Source organism: Rhinolophus sinicus, chromosome 16, assembly GCF_057876585.1.
Source record: "Rhinolophus sinicus isolate RSI-liver-muscle chromosome 16, RSI-T2T, whole genome shotgun sequence".
Taxonomy (NCBI): Eukaryota; Metazoa; Chordata; class Mammalia; order Chiroptera; family Rhinolophidae; genus Rhinolophus; species Rhinolophus sinicus.
Genome location: NC_142516.1, coordinates 36734691 through 36761330, shown reverse-complemented (window position 1 = coordinate 36761330; position 26640 = coordinate 36734691). Strand labels below are relative to the sequence as shown.

The following is a 26640-nucleotide window of genomic DNA, read 5'->3' as shown; positions in this document are numbered from 1 at the left end:
TTACCATGTTGATTCCATGAGGAATGGGAACACTGCTGGATATGATCAGAATCTCCTACAGGGGCAGAGAAAAAAAAGCTGACAGATGGACTTGAGGGGTCAAGGTGAACAATAAATACTGCTGTCTGCTTGCAACTTTCTCAATCCAGCTCATCCAACAAAACAATTCCACTAGGGGTCAGGCTTTACTTAAAATCCATGCTAGTCCCCGCCGGCAAGGAAACAGAAGTAGCTCTCCCCTTCACTCCCCCCACTTTGGCTCCCTCCTGTCTCATTCCCCCCCCTCCTTTCTTCATTCCTCCTTTCTTCCCTCCCTGTAGTTCATTCAGCACGTGTATTTTGAACAGCTACTAAAAGCCAGGCATAGCACCAGATGCTAAGGATACATGGCTTCCACAGTTAAGGAGATAAGAGTAAAGTCAAGAAAACAGACCTTTAACAAAGTAAATTGTTGGGGGGGGAAATTACATACCACCATGTTCTTTACCTTTACCTCTGCCTCAGTTAGAAAAGATAATTAGAGCAGAAACTAACAGCCTCAGTCAGCAGTTAACTCAAAATAGCAGTTCTCAAAGTGAGGTTCACAAAACCCCAGGGTCCCTTGGAAGCTTGACAGCTTCCCAAGACTTAAAGACTTTTCTCATGCAATTGAAGGTGATGTTACAAAGGTAATTTTAAAAACATATTGTATAATGAAGTGTGTCAGCATCTGGATGATTTGCAGCAGTGAACCAATATTTTCCAAATGATCAGGGCACGATGTTACAAAGTCATTGCACGTTAAAAGGTCCATGCAAGATAGATAAAGGGATTTTAATGTAAGAGTGAAAAGAGATCGTTGCTATAGTTTTGTCTCCAGAGGCTCACAGGATGTCCAAGAGAGGACTCAAGCCAGAGCAGTGGTAACCAGGTTCTCGTCTTTGCACAAGCAAGACATGCAGGAATGCACAGGAAGTTTATTAAAACAAAAGTACACGCTTGAGAGGAACGTGCAGGCGAACTCAGGGATTGAGTCTCACTGAGGAAGTCCAGACCATGGGTATTACACCTTCCAAAGGGCAGGTTTGGGGAACATCCCATTGTGGTAACCACAACGTGAATGAGATTATAATGACATAATTAGCTAAAAGTCAGGTCCCAGTCAAGGGGATTAGCCTTGCTGGATGAAACTGGTTCTTGTTCTTCTCCAGCTGCAGGTGCTGGATAGTCACTTGTCACTTGTGTAACCAGTGAGGCACCTCAGCTATATCCTGGAAGGGGTTGTCAGTTTCCTAGGCTACATGTCCTGCCTAGGTTCCAGATTCCACACTGCAACTAGACTTTAAGAAACTACCACTTATCAAGTTTTGATATATCAAAGAATATAGACAATTCTCTTAAAAGGCTTTTAAACAGCCCCACCCTACCCCTTATTCAAAATACGTCCATGTGAGACCACATTTCTTTCATATACTTCAAACAAAACATATTGATTGAATGCAAAAGTAGGTATAAGAATCCTCCAGTCTTCTATTAAGCCAGGCGTGAAAGAGGTGTGCAAAAATGTAAAATAATGCTACTCTTCTCATTATTTTTGTTTTGGAAAATATAGATATTTTTCCTAATATGTGTTATTTATATTTATATGTAATGGATGTATTTTTATTTCTAAAGAAATTAATATTTTTAAGTTTCTCAGTTGTAATTTTTAATACAGTAAATATCAATACATATCATCCCTAAATACAAAAGCTCTTTGGAGTCCTCAATAATTGAAGAGTGAAAAAGAGTCCTAAGACCCAAAACTTTTAGCAGCATCTCCATCTTAAAAGAATGGTGGAAGGAAGCTGAGGTTGCTTTTGTCTCTGCCAATGGGGAATTGAAGTAAGTTATCTGTGGAGAGTGAAGAAGGCTGTGGGTGGAGGGTAATCTGAGACTAGAGAAAAGGTGAGAAAATTTGAGATGATTACAGATGGAAAACCAGGAGCATGCTGGAAATGAAATATTTTCCAGTTTCCTCTTAAGTGCTTCCTCTCAGACACCCTTTCTCATTATTGGCCAGGTGAACAGCAGCTTTCTTGCATGGAGAGCTGTCTCCAGATGACCCAAAGCTGCTCGCCCTCATGCTGTCCTCCCTGTCCCAGAGCCATGCACTATAACAACACACACAGGAAGCAGCACCTCACCGAGGATCTCTTCGGGTTTCCAAGGCACCATGTGCCTCAGCTAGTATAGCAGCTCCTGTACTACCTACCGTGTTTCCCCGAAAATAAGACCTAGCCAGACCATCAGCTCTAATGCATCTTTTGGAGCAAAAATTAATATAAGAACCAGTCTTATTTTACTGTAATATAAGACCAGGTCTTACGTAATATAATGTAATATAAGACCGGGTCTTATATTAATTTTTGCTCCACAAAACGTATTAGAGCTGATGGTCTGGCTAGGTCTGATTTTCAAGGAAACACAGTAGACAAACAGGACCTAATTAATACCAGCCCAATGTTCAGCCTCAGGGTTGCCCATGAATCACAGCTGAGACAACCAGAACCACAGGTGGCACTCTCTGGAAGTCAAAAAAAAGCGAAATTCAGTTCTTAGGGCCTCCTCTGAGTTCTGCTTTCCTGGTCGCACAGGAGGATTCATTTACTGACAACTGAGAGCAAAAGTATTGGATGTAATTCCTTTGCCCTCTCACATACATTCTCTACCCTTCTCTTCCCTGCTTTGTGTCCAGGAGATGGGCATGCTTGGGCCAACTGGACAGACTGCTTAGGCCTCTGCCTTCCAGTTGGGTTTGCTCAGTGGGGTTTGGTCACTAGCAGGAGATCAGAGGGCAAGAGAAGGCAAGGGGAGCTCATCTCCTCTCCTGATTCCCTCCTTGTTGGGCCAACAAGGGGTGTCTGTCTCTCTCTCTAAGACATCTCCACCCATAAAGTTTATACACACACACACCAGAAAGTCTCCCTCCCGTTGCCCCTTCACACCTCCTCTCAGTTACTGGGACTAAGACACTGCCCCTTGTTGCTTATACTGACACTGTCCCCATCTCTGTAAATATTCCCCTGTTAAACCCTTTGCAATGACCCAACTTGAGTGTCCTGTTTCCTGCCCCGCCCCCGCTCCCACTAGTAGAGCAAAGTTGAGGCCCTTGGACAAATCTTGGCAGGGAAATGTGGAGAGAAAAGCCAGACTTTCTGCTAATCATTCTGATTTGGACACTGAAAGAAATAAGAACTTTTCTTTTTTTTTCCCTGAGCTGGTAAAGCAGAGCACAAGTTACAGCATTTGCTTACACATCTATCCCCGTACCTGCCTGGGGCACCTGGAGGGTAAGATTCATCCTTGGAGTCCTGCTGCTAGTAGATATTCAAAACATGGTCATTGGCCACAACTGAACTATAAGACCTCAGACAAGTCACCTTCTCTCTCCAGGTCTTAATTTCTCCATCTGCACAACCCTATCCAGGAACCCTGAAGTGTCACCCACTCTGGCTAAGTACCGAAAAGCAGAGTCAGCGCAGGGGTAATTGTACTATTCATTAAATAAATGCTTTATGTCAGCTTTATTGTTTCAGAGGACACCAAGTAACAAACCAAGGTAACAAAGGTTGGGCAGAAGGTCGTTGGAAATGCTTTAAATCAAATATTTTAAATGACATATAATTAATGTATTGTTTTAAAGCAAATGGGCCCTTCAGAGAGGTTCTCCTTCCCCTTCAGTAATTTACCCGAGAACAGGAGCCGGATTGTATAGCAGAGCCATACAGCCATGACGTGTGCCACCATGGTCCAAAAGATGTCCGCCTCATATTACTGTGACAAATTGCCAGGTTGCAAACCACTATGTACAGCACATCCCAATTTCATAAAATATTCATAACCATCTACGCGGGACGGGGATCATTTTGGGAATGTACGCTTATTGCCACATGGTGTGGGGCAGTGTGAATTTATTTTCTGCTTATTCTTTTTATAGTAATATTTTAAATAAATAAGAGCTACTCCCATTTGTGGAGGAGGCACAGGAGAGTAAGACCTGCAGCCGACAGGGACGAGGGAGCACAGCAGGTGGAGGGGCTCCGGGAGGCGGGCGGGGGACGCGGCGGGTGCAGGGCGGTGAAGGGGGACAAGTTGCGGCGGCGGGGACGACTCGTCCCGCCCGCGTGTTACTCCGCCCTCCGCGGCCCGGAAGGCGTGGCAGACGGGCCCCGGGAGACGGCGGGAAGGAGCGGGACTGGGGTCCATGGCGGCGCCCGGCGCGGTGCTGGTCATGGGCGTGAGCGGCTCGGGGAAGTAGGTCCCGGGGCCGGGGGCGCGGGGTGTGTCGGGGAGGCGGCGCGGGGCGGTGGAGGCCAGACCGGTCTCCGTTCCGGGCCCGCGGCGACGGGAAGGCCCTGGGGAGATCCCTCTCCTCTTTGCAAATGAGGAAACTGAAGCCCGGGGCACCTGCTCCCTCTCCCCACCCTCCAACCTGCTCGCCAGGGGCACCTAGCCCGTGACCACGTCCGAGACCCGGGGTCTCTATACCCGGAGAGGCTCTAGCGAAAGCCCCTTGAAAGGGGTGCCTGCTGGGGCGCAAAGGTTCTACTGGCACCAGGAGCGGCTGGGGCGGTCACAAGTGCTCTTGTTTGGGGTGCAGGGCTCGAAGCGCGGGGACAAACCTGGTCCTCGGCTCCTACCGACCTTTGTCAGGCTGGGCAGAGCAGCAGCTCCCTCATCGCGAGGCCCTGGCCTTTTCTGATTAGATTTCGGAACGTGAATTTAAGCTTCCTGGTTTATTGTTTTCCCCTTTCTTTGATCAGTGTTTATCAGCTACAGCTGTTAATACGGAGGGAGGCCCCTGCAGGCTTGGGAGGAAAGCGGAACACTGGCTACCGCAAAACCTCTGCCCACCCCGTCTGGCCAACTTGGGGGCTGAGGGCGCTAGCCTTTGGCTTCCTGATTAGACCAAAATCTAACTGTGCCCTTTATCAGGAAAGAGCTACTGCAGCTTTCCACCAGAGACAGTAAAAGACGGAACTAAACTAAAATATGATAATCTTCAAAGGCCTGTAGTATTCTGAATCAGAAACTGCCCATGTGCTCAGGTGTATATTATTAGGCTCTTTCTTGTTGCAGGTAGGTAGATTTAGCTTTCCAACACAATTGTGGCCTTTTTTAGCCTCTAATCGTGAGACGTTAAAATAATTTTGGGAAATCTTAACTGCAATGAAAATAAGACATGGAGTTTGAAACTCCCTAACTGTTGTATGAGTTGACAAGTTGGAGAATGTATGACTGCTTCTCTGGTGAGATGTACCTGCAGCCCTAGGTCTTGGTTCTACTGCTGCTGGTTGTGTGAGCTTGGGCAGTACCCCTCTCTGCCATGGAACGGAGGGAGAGGATCTGAACCAGATGATTTATATGGTTATAATTATGGTTATGATATTCATGTATTCGGTAAATATTTATTGAGCTCAATCCTTACACTATGTCACTGATATAATGACCAGAACAGATGAAATTCCTGTCCTCAAAGAGTTTATATTCTAGTATGACAGACAGATAGTAAGTGAATAAGTACATGTAATATAATGTGCCAGGTGGCGGTCGGTGCTCTAGGGGAAAATAAAAGGAAGGTAAGTGGAACAAAATGCCAGGCAGGATGGTGAAGAAAGCTGCTCTAAGGAAGTGGTATTCGAGTAAGACCTACAAGAAGTGAGGGAATCAGCCACATGGATAGCTGGAGAAAGGGCATCATAGGTAGAGGGAATGGCTGAGTGGGAGGGGAGATCAGAAAAACAATGTAGGTAAAGAGAAGTGGTCATATGCTGGAGGTATCTTGAAGGCAGAGCCAACAAAAAGATGTGTTGATGGACTGGATGTAGGGGTATGAGAGGGGGAGAGAGGAGTCGACAATGATTTCAAGGTTTGTTTGATCACTTTATTCAGTATTTTTCTCAAAAAATAAACATCTATAGGACAGGGATGAAAAAATTTCAGAAAGAAGTTCAGGACTTTAACGAGCTCTTATATCTTGCTTTATGGGGAAAAAATAATTGGTAAGTGGATAATTATTTAAATTCCTGAAGAAAAGTTATGCTCTAGACTCAAGGGTCAAGAGCATCACTCTCACTGCTTCAATATGCTAAGTTTATTGGTGTTTTAATACCGCGGGCAGCCATCCTTGGATGGAGGGAGGCACCGCGCAGGCCAAGAAAGGGCAGTCGTTTGAACATCTGTGTCTTCTCCACAGATCGACGGTGGGCGCCCTGCTGGCAGGCGAGGTAACGTGTTCTAATGCCTTCCGGGTAGGAGTTCCATGGCACTGCTTCCCTTCCTTTCCCCTCCCTCTCTTCTGGCCTGTAGTGGTTTGTAAAACTCACCACAGACACCTCCACAGGGCTTGTGAAACCCAGTGGAACCATTTTGTCTTTCTCCTTGGTGATTACTTGTAGTGATGAATGAAAAAGGGGCTGCAGTAGCCGGGTGGGCGGGGATGTGAAGTGGCATTCCAGGCATCCTTCCTCCTGCAGCTGGAGGATTGCCCTGAGGCTGCGGGTGGCGAAGAAGGTGGCAGGAGCGGGCAGCCCTACCTGCCACATGTGCCTTTCCTTCACTTTGTTCTTACAGCTAGGATGGAAATTCTATGACGCAGATGACTATCACCCGGAGGAAAATCGAATGAAGATGAGAAACGGGATTCCACTGAATGATCAGGTAATGTTAGCTATTTCCAACACAAATATTCCAGCTGGGCGACACAGGTTGGGATCTCTGCAGCACTTGGTGTAGTTCCGTTCCTGAGTCGTGACATAACATGGACAGCGTTCCACAAGCCAGACGCACAGTGAGATCTCCATGTATGTTAACTTTGGCCCTGAACTTCTCTCTCAACTCAGCATCAGGAGTGATGCTGCACCCACCCTCTGCCCCAGCTTGGGCAGGAGCTGCCAGAACACTTTGTTGAAGAATTTTTATCTGCAGAATATAATCCCTGAGAGAGCCTCATACGTGGAGAAGTTCATCTTCTCTCCCCAGGTTCTATCAGCCTACCACCATCACCAGACTGTGGCATCCACCCCCATCCACAGTGATCTTTGCAAATTCAAATCTGGCCCTTTGGAAGTTTCCCACTGATCTCAGGGTAAAGACCAAACAACTAAACTCCTAAATGTCCGTGGTCAGGACAGACTGACCCTACCCCACTCTACTCTTTAGGTGCCAGGCACCCCCACCCTATCTCCCCTGGAGCCATAGTGGCCTTTTTCAGTCCCTTCTACTTCTATGTTCCTCGCCAGGGACTTTGCATCTGCTAGTCCTACTGCCTGGAAGGTGCTTCCTTCCTCTTATCACTGAGTTAACCCTGCTCATCCTGCACATCTCAGCTCCTGTGCTTCTTCTTTAAGGAAGTCCTCCTTGACCTACTTAAGTAAAACCTCCTATAATAAACTCTCATCCCTTATTGCCCCTGTCTCAGTTGCAACTTGGCATTTGATGGTGTGAGAATTTGATTAATATTTATCTCTGCAACTAGATTTTACTGCCAAAAGGGCAGGGACTTTGGCCATTTCTATTAACCCCTGTGTATCTCAGAGCCTGACACAGTAAATGTGAGAATACTTGTGGCATAGTTGTGAGTGAATGCATGAATGAGAGAAGGAATGAATGATTAGCACTTCATTCCTGCATGCAACACCATGAGGCCCTTTCCTAGAGGGTCTCTCTGAAGCCAGAGTTACAAACTGTGGATTCCTTGGCTTAACTAGCTGTAGCCCAGGAGACACTATGAGGGCAGGGCTGAGGTCTTGGTCCACAGGGCAACTTTGAGCTGGGATCAAAGGCCCACATGTCAAGTGTGTCCAAAGGGCAGGAAGAAATGGAACTGACCAACGACCAGCACTGTTGCTTTCACTTACTATGAACTTGGCTCACGCCCAGTTGTGTCCCAACTATCTCTCTTCCCTGTGTCCTGCCCTGAAGGACTTGAATCAGTAAACCATTAGTGGGTCCAATTCTAGAACATTCTAAGGGTGTGTCCTTCTCTTTGTTTCAGAGAGTACAGCTTGAGTTTGCAGTGATTCAAGCCTTAAACCATCAAAGTTAAGTTTGTAACATTTGACTTTAGAAGATAGGAGGAGTGAATTATAAAAGAAATACAGAGTAATAATTTAAACATAATACTGATATTATACTAGAGATAATAGACATAATGTAGATAACCTGGCTCTACCACTAAGCTTGTGTGACCTTTGACAAATGGGTTAGTCTGTCTGTGCCTAATTTTCCTCCCCTGAAGTAGGGATAGTACCATTTCATTGGGTTCTTGGGAAGATTAAATGAGATAATACAAAAAAAAATATGCACAGAGAAGTACCCAATGCATTCAGTAAATGTCACTTATTTATTATTGTTGTTAGTATCATATCTGTATAGACATGTGTATATGACATTTCTATGGAGTATGTAAAATGTGCTGTGCCCGTGTTATTTTTCTCCTTGGTGAGTTGCAAGTAAGAGTTAAGTTAAAGAACAAAGTACAGCAACCCAAATGGCATTTAAACATCCTTGAAAATGGCATTTAAACATCCTTCCTGTTATTCACAAGTGAGGCGTGTTAAGTGGGCAGGATGGATGGGGAGAGGGGGAGTAGGATTCAGAAGAGTAATTTATTGTACAGAAGACAAGGTTATTAGTTACCGGGAGAAACATAACGAGTTCCTCAGTATATTCAGGAGAAACTGTGCAAATTAGCCAGACTTTAGAGAGATGCAGGACAGGGAGAGAAAAAGGTAGAACAGCAGATGGTTTATAGTCTTGACATGAGCCAAGCCATTCTAAGAGTGAAGGTGTGGGTCATAGCTGGGCTAACACTGATCACCCTGGCAACCAGCCCCACCCTCTTTGCTACTGTGATGAGGATCAAGTACAGAGTCCTAGGCGGAGGCAGGGGTTCTGCCTGGGGAAGAGTCTTAGGAAGGTTTGGGGAGGGTTTTGTGCTCAGAGGACTGAGGTGTGAAGAGAAAGAACCTGACTTGAAGAAGCCAAGGGCTCCTTAAGGCTATTTAAATGTACATTAATTAAAATTAAGTAAAATGTAAACTCTAGTTCCTGGGTGTAGTGCCACATTACAGGTGTTCAAGAGCTACATGTGGCTGGTGGCTACCAATCCAGACAGTGCAGACATAGGACATTTCCGTCACAAAAAAGCTCTATTTGACAGCACTGGTCTAGAAAGATATGTTATTAGCATCATGATGAATTTCCAAGCTGCTATTCCAAGAGGCCCCACTATGTGCCAGGTCCAAGCTGTCCTGGCAGCCCGCAGTGACACTTGAGCAGACTTCAAAGTCTATTTAAAGGAGGTGTTTTTTGAGCAATGTTTTTCCTGATTATAAAGGTAATACTTGTCCTGTATAGGAAATTTGGAAAGTGCTGACAAATTCTTTCACAGAATACATCAATCACTCTTGGTTTCATCTGCCAAAAATACCTATTGATTGAATTTTGGAGGTTTTCCTCCTATCTTTTTGGGGGTACATATTCTTTTTACATGCATTCCTTCCTCTGTGGTCTTAAGTACATTTTTGCACCAAGTAAAACAGTCCCTCTTTCCTTCTCCCCTCCCACTTTTCCCTTCCCCTCTGCCTCCCCTAACAGTGCTGGCCATACTCTGCCTCCATCTGGTCCTCTGCGTTCCACCTCCCCTTCTTCCTTTAAACATTATCCCCTTTCAGAGGATATTTTATTTCTGTAGATGTTTCCATCAGATCATTGAAACCATAGGCCCAGGAATCCTCCTCCGTCCTCATGATGTCCTGACATTGTGCCCACTACTTCCAAGACTGGGCTGGTGGTGGTGGGCACACCGTTCCACACCCCCCTCACCCTTGCATGAAAGGAGTGTCCGAAATGAGATGACCTTGAACATCAGATCCAGCAGCAGAGATGCCCATTTGGGTTATGTTTCCTGTCTTTCCACTACGACTCTTTTTGTGTGTGTGACTTTCATAATTTATTATTGTCCATAGTAACTATTCACAAAGTTGAGTGAATTTGCCCTAATGTCTCCTCTTTCTTGCCCCAATTCCTATTTCTGTAAAGGGGAGACCTCTATCTCTCTCTTTCTCACAAACATTATGAACATAAAATGTGGAGCTCGTGTCCAAGTCTTCCCTAACACCCTTACAGTAAAGTGCACACGGTGTAGCAGATCACTCAGGGTCTCGACCATCTCATCCTGACAGTGTCTCCTGACCTTCTTCACATTATCAATGTCCACAGCTCCTGTTTACCAGTGCTAAGCATGTGCCTCATCCATGTGCTCAGGAATCTTGGGACACCGTCTTGATACTCTCAGTCTTGGACTATGCCCTTCTCTCTGCTGTGCAGGTGCTGCTTCAATTGAAATTTTCTTTGTCCTTCAAGATTTAGCCTTCCTAGGGCCTGATCAAAATTGATCTCCCCCCTTACTGTGCTATCATAGCCCTTCTTAGTCTATTTCTTTTAGCTCCCATCCCTGCCCTGTGGATAATTTAATTGGTCATCTACCTATCTGTCTTTTCTACCAGACTGTGGCCCCTTTGAGAACAAGGACTACACCGTTCATTTTTACATCCCCAACGCTCGACATGTTGCTTTGCACATATTAAGTATTCATTGTTTGTGGAATTAAATCCCATTGCATGACAAATTCATGAATTAAAGCTCTTTTAAAAATTCAAAGTTGGAAATAAATATCTCAACTATTAAATCAGCCAAAAGTAATATTTAAAACCAAGTCTACTCCATCTCTTATTTAAATGTCAAAGAAGCTCAATGAATTACTTATGTTCCCCCATTTTACATATGAACAAAGGGAGGCACAGAGAAGTTACCTCACTTGAGCAAAGCCACACAGTGAAGGGAGTCTCTCTAACCTCAAAGACCCCACTTTTCCTAATAGTAGGTTCAAGTACCTGATAATCCATAGAACAAATAAGCATAAGAAGTGAATCAGGGTTGGTTAAATGGAGAGAGAAAGGGTAAAAGTGAGGATGAGGGTGAGAGTAGGAAGGAGATGTGAGGCGTTCAATAAGCATATCCATTGTAAGGGCCTAAGCCTTAAAGGGTATCTGAGGCGAGTAATGCTGTGGCCTGGCCTGATGCCGACCAGGTATGAGAATTCTGCCTTCCACACAGGAATCTAGATAGTCTCTGGAGCTGCTTTGGAAAAACCCTTCTCCGTGTGGCCCCATGTGATTCTCAAGGAAGAAACCCAATCCTTTAATTATGACTCAATACTTGGAAACTTCAGGGATAAAGGTCAAAGTGCTTCTCTTTTATCTCCAACTTTCTCACATTGTTTTTGAGACCAATGAACCCAGACCTTACAGATGCACAGTGATTAGACTGGTCAACATATGTTCTGATTTGGCAAATGTCTGAAAGCATCTATTTTTATTTAAATAGTTTTATATTTCCATTTATTAATTATAGTTTTCATGGTGGAGCTTCTGAGGAATTTTATTATGACTAAATGAACCAATGTGCCTTTTTCTTGACTAAAGCATATATTGAGGTACTATTAAAATAATTTTTTTAAGAAGCATGGATTCAAAATAAGAGTTCATATCCTTGTACACAGGATAGAAAGCTCATTACCCAAACATGTTTTCTGTTATTTTTAATTTGTTTCATTATTATGAAATATTTTAGGCATGTAGAAAGTGTAAAGAATACAGTCAATACTCAGTTAAATGAAATAACATATTTGTTATTTCTAATAACATATTTGTTATTCCTAAGCCATAAAATAACACAGAGACTGATCTCCTCTTTTAAAGCACAAATAGAGACATTTGTGCAGAGGGAGATGAATGAAGCTGTAAGATTGTACGAAGCATGGAGCTGAACCTGAGTGTCTTGCATAAGTCGTGAAAACTGTTGTTGAGTGAAGATTACAAATATTTCCACTTGCTGGATTCAAGAAGCAGCAAAGAATCTGGCTACCTCTCCTGGACCACAGGTGGGAAAAAGTCATTTTTGAGAACCAAAGACCTCATTACACCCAATTCACATTATATGGAAGATACCAAACTGAAAATATAAAGCTGGTCTGGAATTGCTGAGACTATTATGGAAATGTTTCCAAAACTCAGCACTCCCACTGGGAAAGAAAATCTGAAAGATGAGCTTACAATCAGAAATTACAAACCATACAAGTAAATGAACCACTGTGAGGAAGAATCAGCAAAAGCACAAATGGAAGATGTTTCACTCCAAGAAATAGACATAATAGAATCAAATAGAAGACAAGAACAGGAAAACTTTTAAAAGAATGAAATAAAAATACTAGAAATGAACATAACCAATGGGTGGATTAAACAATAAACTAGACACAACTGAAGAGAGAACTAGCGAATTAGAAGGCAGATGGGAGGATGTTACCTAGAGTACAGAAGAGTGCTAGAGAACTAGAAAACATTCAAGAAAAATTAAGAGCCTGGTATGATAAAATGAGTTTCACATACAGCTAAAGGGAATCCAGGAACAGAATAAGTGGGGGGAAGGCAATATTCAAAGAGAGAGTAGTAGTTCACAATTTTCCAGGGCATGGGTTCTCAGACTGAATATGCAAAATGAGTCTTGAACAAGATAAATAGTAAAAACGCAAATCATCAAAGAGGTTTTTTCCTACCAGAAGCTACTAAAGAGAAAAATACATATTCTAAAGGATTGCCCAATATACCAAGAGCACCTTTTCAACAACATAGGCTCAGAGAGAGTGAAATAAGTATTCAAACTGTTGAGGGACAACTGTGAACCAAAAATTAATAGAGAACCAAGAATTCTTCATCAACTAAACTCTTATTTAAGAGCAAAATAAAGACATTTTTCTGACATATATAAAGACAGAAGGGAAAACTGTCAAATTCTCAGTCTCGGGGGAAAATTGAAAACATCTCTCTTGAAAAAAGATACATCGAACAGACAAAAGAAATTATTAAAGATATAGAAGATTTAGAAAACAAATATATCAAGTTTGACATAAGCATTAATAAAAAAGAATAAACATTCTTTTCAAATACATATAGAACATTTATAAAAATTGACCATGTGCTAGATCACTTGATACTAGTGCCACAGGCACAATTTGCCACAAATTCCAAAGAATATCATGCAATCACATTCTTTACCATAATGAAAAAGAATTATAATAAAAATCAATAATAAAAATTCTCACAAATCACTAACATGGCTGGAAACTATCAAAATAAGTAAATTGAACATTAAAATTAATATATAAATGTGTAAGTTAAAAATCATAATGGAAATTATAAAATATTTAGAAATGTACAACAAAAATGTTACCAACCAAAACTTATGGGATGCAGCTGAAACATTACTTAGGAGGAAACTTACAGCTTCTGAATGCATTTCTGGAAAAATAAGAATGGAAAGTAATGAGCTAAATGTTCAAGTAGGGAAAAAAAAACTAAAAGAATGTAACAAATATAAATGCTGAACTTAATGGAATATAAACCTATGTGGGTGAGGAGTAAAAACTGCAAAATAAAAATAGACAAATCTCTGGGAAGACTGATAAAGAGGGGAAGAAAGCACAATTAGGAATGGAAAAGAGTGTCATGAACAATCTTATGTCAGTAAATTTGAAGAGTTAGATAAAAATGGACTATTACGTAGAAAATATAACTTACTGTGGGAAAATGGGTTTGGATGACAGTGATCTGATGGCAGAGAGGATGCTCAGGGAAACAACATAGTCTCTTCCCCCCACAAATGAAAACATGACCTTGCAGATGCTGCATTTGGCTCGAGAATCAGAAGGGTCCAAAGATCTGCCTATATGTGTAGTCTCTTCCTGCTATCCACAGTGTTGCAGTTACCAAAACTGAATCAAGTATAGAAGACCTGAATACAATGATGCTTATTAAAGAAACTGAATCTATAATCAAGAAATACCCCTCAAAAGAGGACCCAGGCCCAGATGGTTGGCTTAAGCAATAGATACTTATTTCTCACAGTTCTGGAGTCTGGAAGTCCAAGATCAGGATGTTAACATGGTCAGGTTCTTGATGAGGGCCCTCTTTCTGGCTTGCAAAAGGCCGCTGCCTTCTTACTGTATCCTCACGTGGGGATTGGCAGGAGAGAGTGTGCACTAGCTTCCTGGTCTTTTTACAAGGGCACTAATCCCACCCTCCTGATCTCATCTAAACCTAATTACCTCCAAATACCATCACATTTGGGCATTAGGGCTTCAACACAGGAATTCTGGGAGAAACATTTACTCCATAACAATAACATATGGCATACAATACAGAAAAATAGAAAAAGAGGGAAAGCTACTCTACTCATTTTATAAGGCTAGTATAACCTGATACCAAAATTTAATACAGACTATACAAGGAAAAAAAATACAAGTCTCAATTATATAAATGCAAAAATCCTCAATAAAATGGTAGTAATCAAATATGTAAAAGCAATAACATTTTAAAATGTATCATGTGTCCAGAACACAAAAATAAAGGGTGGGGCACACGTGGAGAAATGGTTGGGACATAAAACAAGATTGAGTTGAAAATTGTTGAAGCTGTTATGAGTATACAGGAGTTTGTTTTGTACTATTTTGTCTGCTTTTGTATATTTAAAATTTTCATAATAAAGTGTTTCTTTTATTTAATGCATTATGGTCAATCAGTATTTACCCTAGGAAGGAGGAAAGAACAGTCTCAGGAAGATTTTTTTGTGTGAAACACTGTAGGGTGGGTGTCCTATGTAAACTTCTGTCTTCTCTTTGGAAAAATAAAAATTTCTCACAATGCTTTTAATCTTGAGGGGAATTTTGATGTTGGAAGATACGAAGAAAAGGACCGAGGATAGCTGACATAAGGGTTTCTGTAAATACCTCCCTGCATTTCAGATCAGAGGCACCTACAGAATCATGCAATACAATAAAAGGAGATTTGTAAACACATTAGAGCGAGGGAAAACATATATACAACAGGGAGATTAAGATGGGGGAGATACATACTGGGCAACTTTTATTATTGTGAAAAGAGCCCCTGGTGTCTGAACCAGGAAAATGTTTCTGTTGCTTAACTGCCGAGTGACTTGCCCCCTAAGTGTATGGCCTACTTCTCAACACCACCAAGATCTCTCTGGACCTCAGCATAGACAAACATGATTAACTATGCTTCTGTACAAACAATACCTGGAAAAGTCATTTTGTGTCTGCTTTAATTTCAGGACAGGATTCCATGGCTCTGCAATTTGCATGACATTTTATTAAGGTAAGAGCATCAGGCCTTGGCATAAGCCAGTGAGTAGAACAGACCCATCAGAAAATATAGAGAAAAAATACACCCTTGAAATCGCAACTGACTGATGATAAAGGATTCCAGAAATGGAATGTGTTTCTATCAAATAATCAACAATGATTTTAACCAGCTACAGAAGTGTCATTTAGTCTGGTCCTGGAGATAACCCTAGACAGCTCGTCTTGGTTAGCCACTTGGCTTCCGTAAGCCTGTTTCTTCATCTGAAAAACGAAGATAAACATAGTTCCTGGTCACAGATTATTGTGAGGAATTAATGAGATGAAGCACGGGTGGCACTTAGAACAGTACATACAAAGTGCACAAAAAATGATAGCATGCTGCACGTGAGCCACATCCTGTATCCACAGGAGCCGAGTCAACTCTTAGCAAGCATCTTGTAACTTTTCCTTACCACAGTTCTATGGGCAGATCTTGTGAGTAGCCCCCTTTAACAGGGGGGAACTGATGCTCAGGGAGGTGCATACCTCGCCCAAGATGGATCAGTTCACTAGTAGATCTTTACCTCAAAGCTAGGACTGCTTGATACTTGACTGCCATTTTGTAACACCTTCCACTGGCAGGAAAGTAGGCCTGGACTACAACCTAGAATTGACATCAAGTATTTTAAATGTCTTTATTCTTTAGCACCTCCTCTTCCCCTGCCCTTTTGTTTTGTTTTTTTTTTTAACAGAGATGTAGCCACAGGACAGCATGTGGTTCTAGCCTGTTCAGCTCTGAAAAAAGTGTACAGAGACATCTTAATACGAGGAAAAGATGGCACACCTCGGAAGCGTGCTGAGCCGGGGAAGGAAGAAAAGCTGGCTGAGGTGAAGCTCCTTGTGGTCCATCTGAGTGGGTCATTTGAGGTCATCTCTGGACGCTTACTCCAAAGAAAAGGACATTTTATGCCCCCTGAGTTATTGCAATCCCAGTTCGATATTCTGGAGCCCCCATCAGCTCCAGAAAATTTCATCCAAATCAATGTGGACAAAGATCTTTCAGAGGTAATTGCTACAATTTTGAAAGTTTTAAAATGAAATGTAAGTCATTCCGTATCAGTGGTCCAGAATAGAATTAGGCATACATTTCTATTCTATCCCAAACCATGTTCCAGCAGCCTTGCTAATACTGTATCCTAAATTCTAGTTAAGGTGATCAAACCACAATGCGTGATATGCTTGTTCAGGTGTATTTTTAGGAATTTTGTGATATTCTTGTCATCACGCTCTGGCACACCCAATCAAATGATCAAAGGACATTATATAATCGATGCTGAAATCATTACCTTACTTAGAATACTCTTGATCATGCTGCCTTCAGACAAATAAATGAAACCTGGCTATCCTTGGAAATTGGTCTTTGGAGCATAAATGTGTCCAAAATAGACCGCTCAGCAGCAAGTCATTTCATACCACACACCTAATCCTCTGTCCTTCGGTCATTTCAAGATTAAGTAAATAAAAAGCATATGTAGTTCACGAATATAGAAAACTGCAAAGATGGAACTTGAGTGAATGAAGTGTGGGACTTGCTGACCCAGTCTGCCCGTCCCTATTTTAGAGACCTCTTTGAAACCAGGCCGTAAAGCTGGGAGATCAGCGCACCTGCCCTCCTGCTGTAAAAGCCATCAGTGATGCACACTTGGCGTGCAAGGAAGGACGCCAGAGCTGCTATGGCCAAGACGTGAAACGAAACCTTCCGATGGGCAGCGATGTGCCAGTGGTCGCTGGCCTGTGAGGCTTGGAGCTTGGAGGTGCTGGTGCGTTGCTGGCAGGCAGCTTACTGGGCACCAGCTAGGGAAGCTCCACTCTGGCCAGCAAGGGCTGGGTTTGAGCCCTTCCCCCACGGGGCTCCAGGAAGACGGCTCTTTATCCATCTATGCTAACCTGGACCGCAGGACCCAGCCACTCTGCAGGGCCACTGGTTGGCTCTGGCCAGAAAGTTTTGGAACCAATCACCTGTTTTCTTTCACAAGGACGTGCAGTTTTTGTCCTGGGCACTACAAATAGAATACCTGTGTGGGGTGCCCGTGGGGATTAAAGGGCCCTTCTGGGTGGACAGACCTTGCCTAAGAAATTGTGGAGGCCAGACTATCTGGGGCACCTCCTGCCTGGCTTCAGTTTACATCAGCCCTCATATTTAGGGTCCAGGCAACATGCTCCAGCTGGATCAGAGTCACCCCCAGCCAGAGAAAGGACTCAATCAGTCCACTGTCAGTGAGTCCATCCTGGGTACTGTGAGGGGCACTCTGGGGGATTTGAGGACCTGGAACACAAAGCCCTGGCTCTCTGGTCACTTACACTCAGGGGTGAAAAGATCAGGCATCTCATCTTCTCTGGCACAGGCCAGCGTTCTCAGTGAAGGTGGTCCTTCACAAAAAAGAATTGGTTTTCAAATGTCCCACTGGACATTCATGTAGGACCAAATGAAAAAACTTGTTTATAATTATAGGAGCGCGCACAGAATCTATTTTATATATAAAAATTTTTTTGCAGTTTTAATATCCACTGAAATTTCCAAGACTGCAACATTCTCTTTCTAAATGGACAACTGTATTCCATTTTATTTTTAACTTTACCAAAAGTTGTTTATCACTTCAGAAAAACCACGGTGTATTTCTGTCATGAATACAACACACCTACATCCACCTGCATTTGTATTGCTCATTCAGTGATCCATCGACAGGCGCAAGCACCCAACTGCTCCATTGTGTGTCTAGTGTAGCCACCTCCAAGCATTACATATCGAAACCCATTCATTTATGACAAGTTACTTTCCTTTTTTTGTCCTTTAGTTAGGCATCATATTTATTATTTGCTTGGGTAAGCTTTATTAGCAAATAGTTCCACTTCAAGATGGCGAGGGGGCATTAGAAAATACTTGTTTTAAAAAAAACAATGGCCTTGAGTCTGGCGAGGTTGGGTACCTTGGTCATGTTCCCAAAAAAACAGCCACAGGGAGGACAAAGTGAGCCAGTACTGCCCTCTGGCGGCCGAGGGGGACAGAATAAGCACAAACTGTTCTCCAAGTCCTGAGAACCCCTCAGCAGCCAAGGGTCATATATCCCTGGGTCAAAGGCAGTGGAATGCTGCTCCCCGTCCGGCCCTGACCACACCCCTGCCCAGCCTCTATGACCCAGGAAGAAGGGCCAGGCCAGAACTGTTTGTAGTGGCTCAAAATAGATACCAATGAAAGATCTCAATCCTGCAAATACCAGTCACCACCCCCTCTGGCAGGACTCTCCATCTTGCCTCCTACTCCCCACCACTGGAGAAGTTCCAGTTAAACATTTTCCTCTCCTATAAAACGGGGACACTCCCTGCCGCATAAGGTTGTAAGAACTGATATAATACATGCAAAGTGCTGAGACCAAAACTTGACACATGACCTGTTCAACAAATGTTAGCTCTTGTCATTCCCTGGAGTCTGAGGGAGTGTGACCATAGGACAAAAACTCCCACATCTGTTTTTATGACGGTGGAGTAGCTTATGAACCCCTTCTAAGTATGTGAATCTTAAGTCTTTGGGCTCTATCTAATAGGTCTTCCTTCTTAACCCCTGCCAGGGTTTCATTCCACCCCTCCCCAATCCTTGGCCAGGTCAAATCAGGTACTTATACACCGATGTTATAGCAGTATTATTCACAATATCCAAATAACGGAAGTGTCCATCAAGAGATGAATAAAATGTGGTATACATCCACACAATGGAGTATTATTCAGCCATAAAAGGGAATGAAGTACTGATACATACTACAACATAGACGAACCTTTAAAACATGCTGAGAGAAACCAGACACAAAAGGTCACATACTACATAATTCCACTTATATGAAATATCCAAAATATGTAGATCCGGAGTCAGAAAGCAGAGCAGTGATTGCCAGGGGATGGGGGAAGGGAGGAATGGTGAGTGATTGTTTAATGGCTATGGTATTCTTTGGGGGTGATGAAAAATTTCTGGAGGATTATGATGGTTGTACAACACTGTGAATGTACCTAATACCTCTGAATTATACACCTTAAAATGGTTATAATAGTAAATTGTTAATCTATATTACAATTTTTAGCAAAAAAGAAAACCACAGGCTTTCTCCACAAGAGCCGAGCCTATTTCACTGAACTTACTAAATGCTAAGACAGCAGGCTAGAATGCATGCTACCTTTTGGAGAGACCTTCCCCAGGAAAAAGGGCTGAGCCAACTGTACCTACCTAGTTCCTTCTACAATATTCAACAAGCAGTTAAGTCTACTTCCTCAGGAAAAAAAGTGAACACTGAAGAAAAATGTGCTCCTCCAACCTTTCCCTCCTTTTGAGATCATACTATATGGTAGATTACAATAGTCACAAATTCATAAATTCTTTGACATTCTACCCATCAAGCAGCGGGGCCTATGACTCCTAAAGCTGGGCAAGCTAAAACTGCTTGACCATTAGAACATGGGAGAAATGACACGGGGCCAGTTTTGGGCCCAGACCTTAAAAACCTGACAGCTTTCATTTTTCTTGAAATACTTGCTCTTGAAACCTATCCACCATGTTGTGAGAAAGCCCAAGTAGTGCTGTGGAAAGGCCCCTGCAGACAGGAACTGAGATCCCAACTGCACTCCCAGAGGCAAGCACGTAGCAATGGAAACAGCCAGGTAAATGAGCCCTTTTGGAAGTAAATTCTCCAGACTCAGTCAAGTTGCCTCAGCGGTATTCACACCAAGCCCTGCCAAAATTGTTCATTCATCAATAACATAAATGATTGATTTTGTTCTAAGACAGCAAGCTGTGGGGCAGCATTGTTATGAAGCATTAGATAACCACAACACAGTGGAAAGTATAAGGAGTGGAGAACGTGTCTTAAATAACTTTCTTTAAAAAAAAAATCTAGCTTGAATACACAGCAACTACTTTCTATCCCATTAAAGAATTAGGTCCCCCATTCAGCTTTGGTCTTTTGAGGGAAACTATACTGGGAGCTCCTGTGAAAGTTTCCTCTCTTGCTTTCAGGAACTCTTGGTTTTCACTTTACTATCTGCTTGTTGATCTCCTTTGTTGGTTTTCTCTAAGCTCCCTGAACTGCACATTAAACGAGGGCTCAGTCTCCCCAAAGGGTTTATCAACATTCTCTCTGTAAAAGTCATCTAGTCAGGATTTCTCAACCTTGGCAGTATTAACAATTTTATTGTTGTTGTTTTGTACTATTTTTTTTAATCCATGCATTTTTTATTTTTAAAAAATTTCATCCCTAACCCCCAGCCCCCCACCCATTTGGCAATCATCAGCCTGTTCTCTAGTTTGTTTTATTCATTCAGTTTGTTTTTCTTAGATTCCACATGTAAGTGAAATCATATTATTTCACATATTATTATTTGACTTATTTCACTTAGCATAACGTCCTTTGGGTCTATCCATGTTGCAAATGGTAACATTTCATTCTTTTTTATTGCTCAGTAATATTCCATTTTATATACACATATCTTTATCCATTCATCTATGGATACCGAGGTTGCTTCCAGGCCTTAACTTGTAAATATAAATGCTGCGATGAACATAAGGGTGCATATCATCTTTTCGAATTAATTAGTGTTTGGGGGGGTTTTTTAGATAAATACCCAGAAGTGGTATTGCTGGGTCATATGGCCGCTCTTTTTTTAATTTTTTTGAGTAATAGCCATACTGTTTTCCATAGTGGCTGCATCTTTTATAATCCCAACATTGTAAGAGAGCTCCCTTTGCTCCACATTCTCGCCAGCACTTGTTTTTTGATGATAGCCATTCTGACAAGTGTGAGGGGGTATCTCATTGTGGTTTTGATTTGAATTTCCTTGATGATTAGTGACGTTGACCATTTTTTCATGTGTGCCGGCCATGTGTAAGTCTTCTTTGGAGAATGTTTATCAGGTCCATTGCCCGTTTTTTAATTTAGGTTTTTTGGTGTTAAGTTGTATGAGTTCCTTATGTATTTTGGATATTAACCCCTTATCTAGGTCATCAGATGTGCCATTTGCAAGTATCCTCTCCTTCTCAATAGATTGGCTGTCTTTTGTTTTGTTGGTTTCCATCACTATGCAAAAAGTTTTTAGTTTGATGTAGTCCTATTTGATTGTTTCTTGTGTTGCCCTTGCCCTAGGAGACACATCCAAAAAGATATTGCTAACAAAACCAATGTCAAAGAGTTTTACTGCCAATGTTTCCTTCTAGAAGTTTTATGGTTTCAGGTCTTACATTTAAATCTTTAATCTATTTTGAGTTTTGTTTAATATGGTAAGCAAGTCATCCAGTTTCAGTTTTTTGCATTTACCTGTTTAGTTTTCCCCACATTACTCATTGAAGAGACTGTCTTTACCGCGTGTATATCCTTGCCTCCTTTGTCATAAATTGACCACGTAAGCAAGGATTTATTTCTGGGTTCTCTGTTTTATTCCATTGATCTACATATCTGTTTTTACGCCAGCACCTCACTGTTTTTATTATTGTAGCTTTGTATATATTGTATTATTATTGCATTGTGTTATTATTGTAGCTTTGATCTCAGGAGTGTGATACCTCCCACTTTGTTCTTCAAGTTTCTTTGGCTAACTGGGATCTTTTCCAGTTCCATACATTTTAGGATTATCTATTCTAATTCTGAGAATTCCATGGGTATTTTAATAAGGATTGCTTTGAAGCTGTGTACTGCTGTAGGTAATAGGACATTTTAACAATATTAATCCTTCCTATCCATGAGCATGGTATATCCTTCCATTTTTTGGATGTTCTTTATAGACCAGATCAATCTTTGTTGTGAGAGACTGTCCTGTGCATCATAGAATGTTTAGCAACATCCTTGGCCTCTATTCACTAGATGCCAATAGCAGTCCCATCATGATGTCCAGACATTGCGAAAAGTCCCTTGGGGGACAAAATTGCTTCTGGTTGAGAACCACTGACCTAGTTCCTGGGCTTTAACTACTAGCTACATACACAGGCAACTGCGTAAGTTGGCTATAGCTGAACTTCTCTTCCAATTGCCTTCTCCTTTCCTGCACTTATATGCCAATCAAGAACATCCCACTTTAACGTGTCAAAACTAAACTTCTGATTTATACTCCTCCCCATATGTGCCCCTCTACATTTTTGCCTTGCTTGATACCTCTCTTGCTCTTACCTTCACACTTGTATCTGTCAGTAAAATCATCCCGGCTGTGCCTCCAAAACATACTCCAAATCTGTCTACCTCTTACCACCTCCACTGCTACCAACCCAGCCTAAGCCCATACGATCTCTCACCAAGATTACTACCTCCTAACAGTTACTCTGCTTCCATCCTGGTCACCCTAGTCCAATAGGTCTCACCTGGAACTTTGTTAGAAATGCAGTTCTTCTCCAACCCCAGAAGTAGTAAACCAGAAACTCTGAAAGCAAACACAAACACTGGGGTGTTAAGTCCTCCACATCAAACACCTAAACCACTACCCTGCCTCCCTCTCTCCAACCACATTCCCTAAACCACTTTCTCCCTAGCTCACCTGGCCCAGTCATACTGAACTCCCTGTGTTCTAAACACACTCAGGACACTCACATTACAGGACATATTCATTGTCCATCTTCCCGGAAAGTTATTCACTCTCCCAGATATTCTTCAAGTCACTATTTAAATGGCACCTTCTCATGGAGGCCTTCAAAAATAAGAACATTTTTCCTGAACCAGCCTCCTTACTCTTCTTTTCACCAAAGCACTGTCACTACCTAACAGGCTATGTACGTGTTTTGTTTATTGTCTGTCTCCCTACATTCTACTATGTCATATGGACAGTACATGCCATATGGACAGTACTTTATTTATTGCTGTACTGTTAACAACTGCAAAAGAATCTGGATGTTCAATGTTTACTTTCTGAAGTAACGGGTGCTAATGGTTGATTAGAGGGAAGAGACACAGAAGTTGAGGAGAAATACAATGTTATTTAAGCAACTGACAAGAAAATTTCAGAGCAGAAAACAAAACCCACCAAAACATTAAGGTGAATGAGAGGAACAAAATGCAACAGTCTACAGTAAAGGTTAAATAGCTGAGAGTGAAGCAATCACTGGTTGGCAAAGCTTAAGACTTCAGAACTGAGCCCAGAAGGAATGGTAGGCTTTTCATAAGCTGAGGAAGAAAGATGAAATTCCAGAGAATAGAATAGCACCTGCAATACCAGAGAAACGGAGGTTTGCCAAGTGCACTTTTCCCAAAATGTGTTCATTGGATACAACATTACCTTGACGAATAGTTAAGTGAAAGAAGATAGGGAAAAGGCTGGATTAAACAATTTTAAACAGGATTCTTTAATGCAAGACTTTCTGACTTTAACATGTTTAATTTAATGTTAACCTCTAAGAGAGGAAGTACAATATGCAGGATTTCCCTGCCTTCACCACACCACCTTTTTTGTTTAGGTCAAGAACACAGACACATGTAGCTTGGCTTCCCTTTTATCACTAATGTTAAGTGACATTTTTATCTGTCCTATTTTGCTGCAATTTGCCCATTAACTTACATAGTATTAATGTCCCCCCATGCAAAAGACCCCTTTCATTATTATATTTAAGCCAAGTCAAACTCCAATTCTGAAGACACAGAAGCCAGCTATCATTTATCTGATTGTTCAATATTTTCTAACCTTTAAGATATCAGAAGGAGATCCAAGATGGCAGAGTAGATAAACGCTGTGGCTGCATCCTTACATGAACACATTCAAATTGCAATTAAATTATAGAACAGTCAACCTGGAGAACCATCTTAAGTCTAGCGGAACAAAAGTCCTATAACTAAAAATATAAAGCAGCAGCTATGTCAAGACTGGTAGGAGGGCTGGAGGGAACAAGCCCCAAACATCCCTATGGCGGCCGAGAATCTGGATGGTATCTCGGCTACAGAGGTTCCCCACTCCCCAAGGGGCGAGGGACCCCAGTCCCCCACACCAGGATCCCCAGCCCAGAGTACCGGTGCCAGGAAGAAGAGCCCTTGCAACACCTGGCTGTGAAAAACAGTATGGATTCCAACCGTTTGGGTGAGACAGAAAGCTGCAGCAAACCCAGATGTAAATGGCCCGTGCACAGACTCGCTCGCAGGCACTCACCTGGGTCTCCAGCAGAGGAAGGGTGACTCAGGGGGCCTTGAAGACATAGAGGGGACAGACTGAGATGTGTGGCTTCAGGGGAAGGACTGGAGGAGAGGAGGCATTTTCTCTGAGAGAAGGTGCTTCCCCTGTGCAGCCAGCAGGCAGGTGCCATCTTTCCTGTTTTGAGCCCACCCCTTATGTTTATGGACAAATCTGATTCTGATTGGCTTGGTGAGCTCTGCCCTGCTGACTCAGTTGGGACACTACCCTACCCAACTCCCACACCCCCAGAGGCACTTTCTGTGTGAGCAGCCACACTGCACTCTTTCTTGGAAAACTACTAGAGTCCACGGGCCCCAGGTGGGCAGCGACTGGCCTCAAGGTGCTCTGAGACTTTTTTGCTGAGTCAAAGTGCTGAGTCCAGGCTCAGCACTAACACCAAACAAGACTCTACATTAACTTGGTGACTACAACTCTTCCCATTCTAGAGACTCTCTCAGACCCTGCCTCAGCCAACTTGTGAATCGCCTGAGGCTTTACCAATTGCTGAACCTTTAAGGGAGCTGGCAGGTGGCAGCAGGACTCTGGGTATATTGGCTTTTTGTGGAGTGACTCCAGGCCTGGCACTGGTGGCAGCCGTCCTCGGTGTCCTGGGTTTGCAGCATGGCCTCTCCCATGTGCCTCCAGGATTAGCACAGGCAGCAAACAACGGCAGATCACTTTGTAGCTCCTACCAGGTAGCCCCTGGCCAATCACAGGCAGTGGCTGACGTGTGACTGCACTGGAGCCCCTCCCAAGAGGTTCCAGAACCAACATATTTGGAGGCTGGCTTCAGACCATAGCAGAGCACTGCCCAATTAGACAAAGCGGCACACACAAAAGGTGGTCTCAACAGGCACCTGAGCCTGCTGGGGCAAATCCCACTCAGTGCAGTAAGCCCCTCACACAGCAGACCGTAGTCTATGGACACGGCGAAACCCCACAGCAAGTCAGCTTGAGTCAATCCCACCCACTGACATGCCAATAGCAATCAAGGCTCTCCTGTTTAACAGGAGAGCACACACAACCCACACAAGGGACACTCCTGGAGCACACTCGGGTGACCAGGGAGGCTCTGCCACGAGGCTCCATAGGACATGTACCACATAAGGCCACCTGGCCAATACTGGGAGACAGAGCAGGTCTACCTAATACACAGAAACACAGAGTGGCAGCCAAAATGAGGAAACAGAGAAATGCATCCCAAACGAAACAGGAGAAAACTCCAGAAAAAGAACTAAACAAAATGGATCTCAGGGAACTTAGTGAGAACTTCAACAGAGATAGCAAGCATAAAAAAAGATACAAAAACCATAAAAAGAACCAGTCAGAACTGAAGAAAACAATAACTGAAATGACGAACACATTAGAAGGAATCACCAGCAGACCAGATAAAGCACAGGACAGAATCAGCAATTTGAATGACAAGGTAGCAGAATACACCCAATCGGAACAAAAAGAAAAAAGAATTTTTAAAAATGAGGATAGGTTAAGAGACCTCTGGAACAACATCAAGCATAGCAACATTCGCACCATAGGGGCACCAGAAGGACAAGGAAGCAAGGGATTGAGAACATATTTGAAGATATAATGACTCAAAACTTTCCTAACCTGGCGAAGGAAATAGACACACAAGTCCAAGAAGTGTAGAGTCTCAAACAGCATGGACTTAAACAGGCCCACACCTAGACACATAATTAAAGTGAAAAGGTTAAAGGTAAAGAGAAAATCCTAAAAGCAAAAAGAGAAAGGCAACTAGTAACTTATAAAGGAGCCCTCATATGATTGTCAGCTGATTTCTCAACAGAACTTTGCAGGCCAGAAGAAGGGATTGGTAGAAAATACTCAACATGATGAAAACCAAGGACGTACAACCCAGCAAACCTATCACTTAAAGTTGAAGGTCAGATAAAGAGCTTCCCAGACAAGAAAAAGGTAAAGAAGTTCATCACCACAAAACCAGTATTACAAGGAATGTTTGAGGGACTTCATGCAGGAAAAAAAAAATCAAAATTATGAATAAAATGGCAATAGCTACATATCTATCAATAATTACTTTCAATATAAATGGATTGACTGGTCCAATCAAAAGAGATAGTAGGGCTGAATGGATAAGAAAACATATGCTGCCTACAAGAGACTTGCTTCAGGTTGAAAGACACACACAGAAAGTAAAGGGATGGAAGAAGATATTTCATAAAAGTGGAAATAAAAAAATAAAAAAAAGCTGGGGTAGCAATATT

The 26640-nt window shown here is 42.6% G+C and overlaps 1 protein-coding gene across 1 annotated transcript; it reads left to right on the top strand.

The window, feature by feature from the left end:
- The first annotated feature begins 4117 nt into the window (after positions 1 to 4117).
- On the top strand, positions 4118 to 16622 carry IDNK (IDNK gluconokinase). Its single transcript, XM_019750151.3, has 5 exons — positions 4118 to 4275; positions 6218 to 6248; positions 6595 to 6681; positions 15211 to 15254; positions 15973 to 16622. Exons 1-5 carry the CDS (start codon positions 4226 to 4228, stop codon positions 16316 to 16318), a joined length of 558 nt encoding a protein of 185 aa, XP_019605710.2. The 5' UTR covers positions 4118 to 4225; the 3' UTR covers positions 16319 to 16622.
- Positions 16623 to 26640: the final 10018 nt, after the last annotated feature.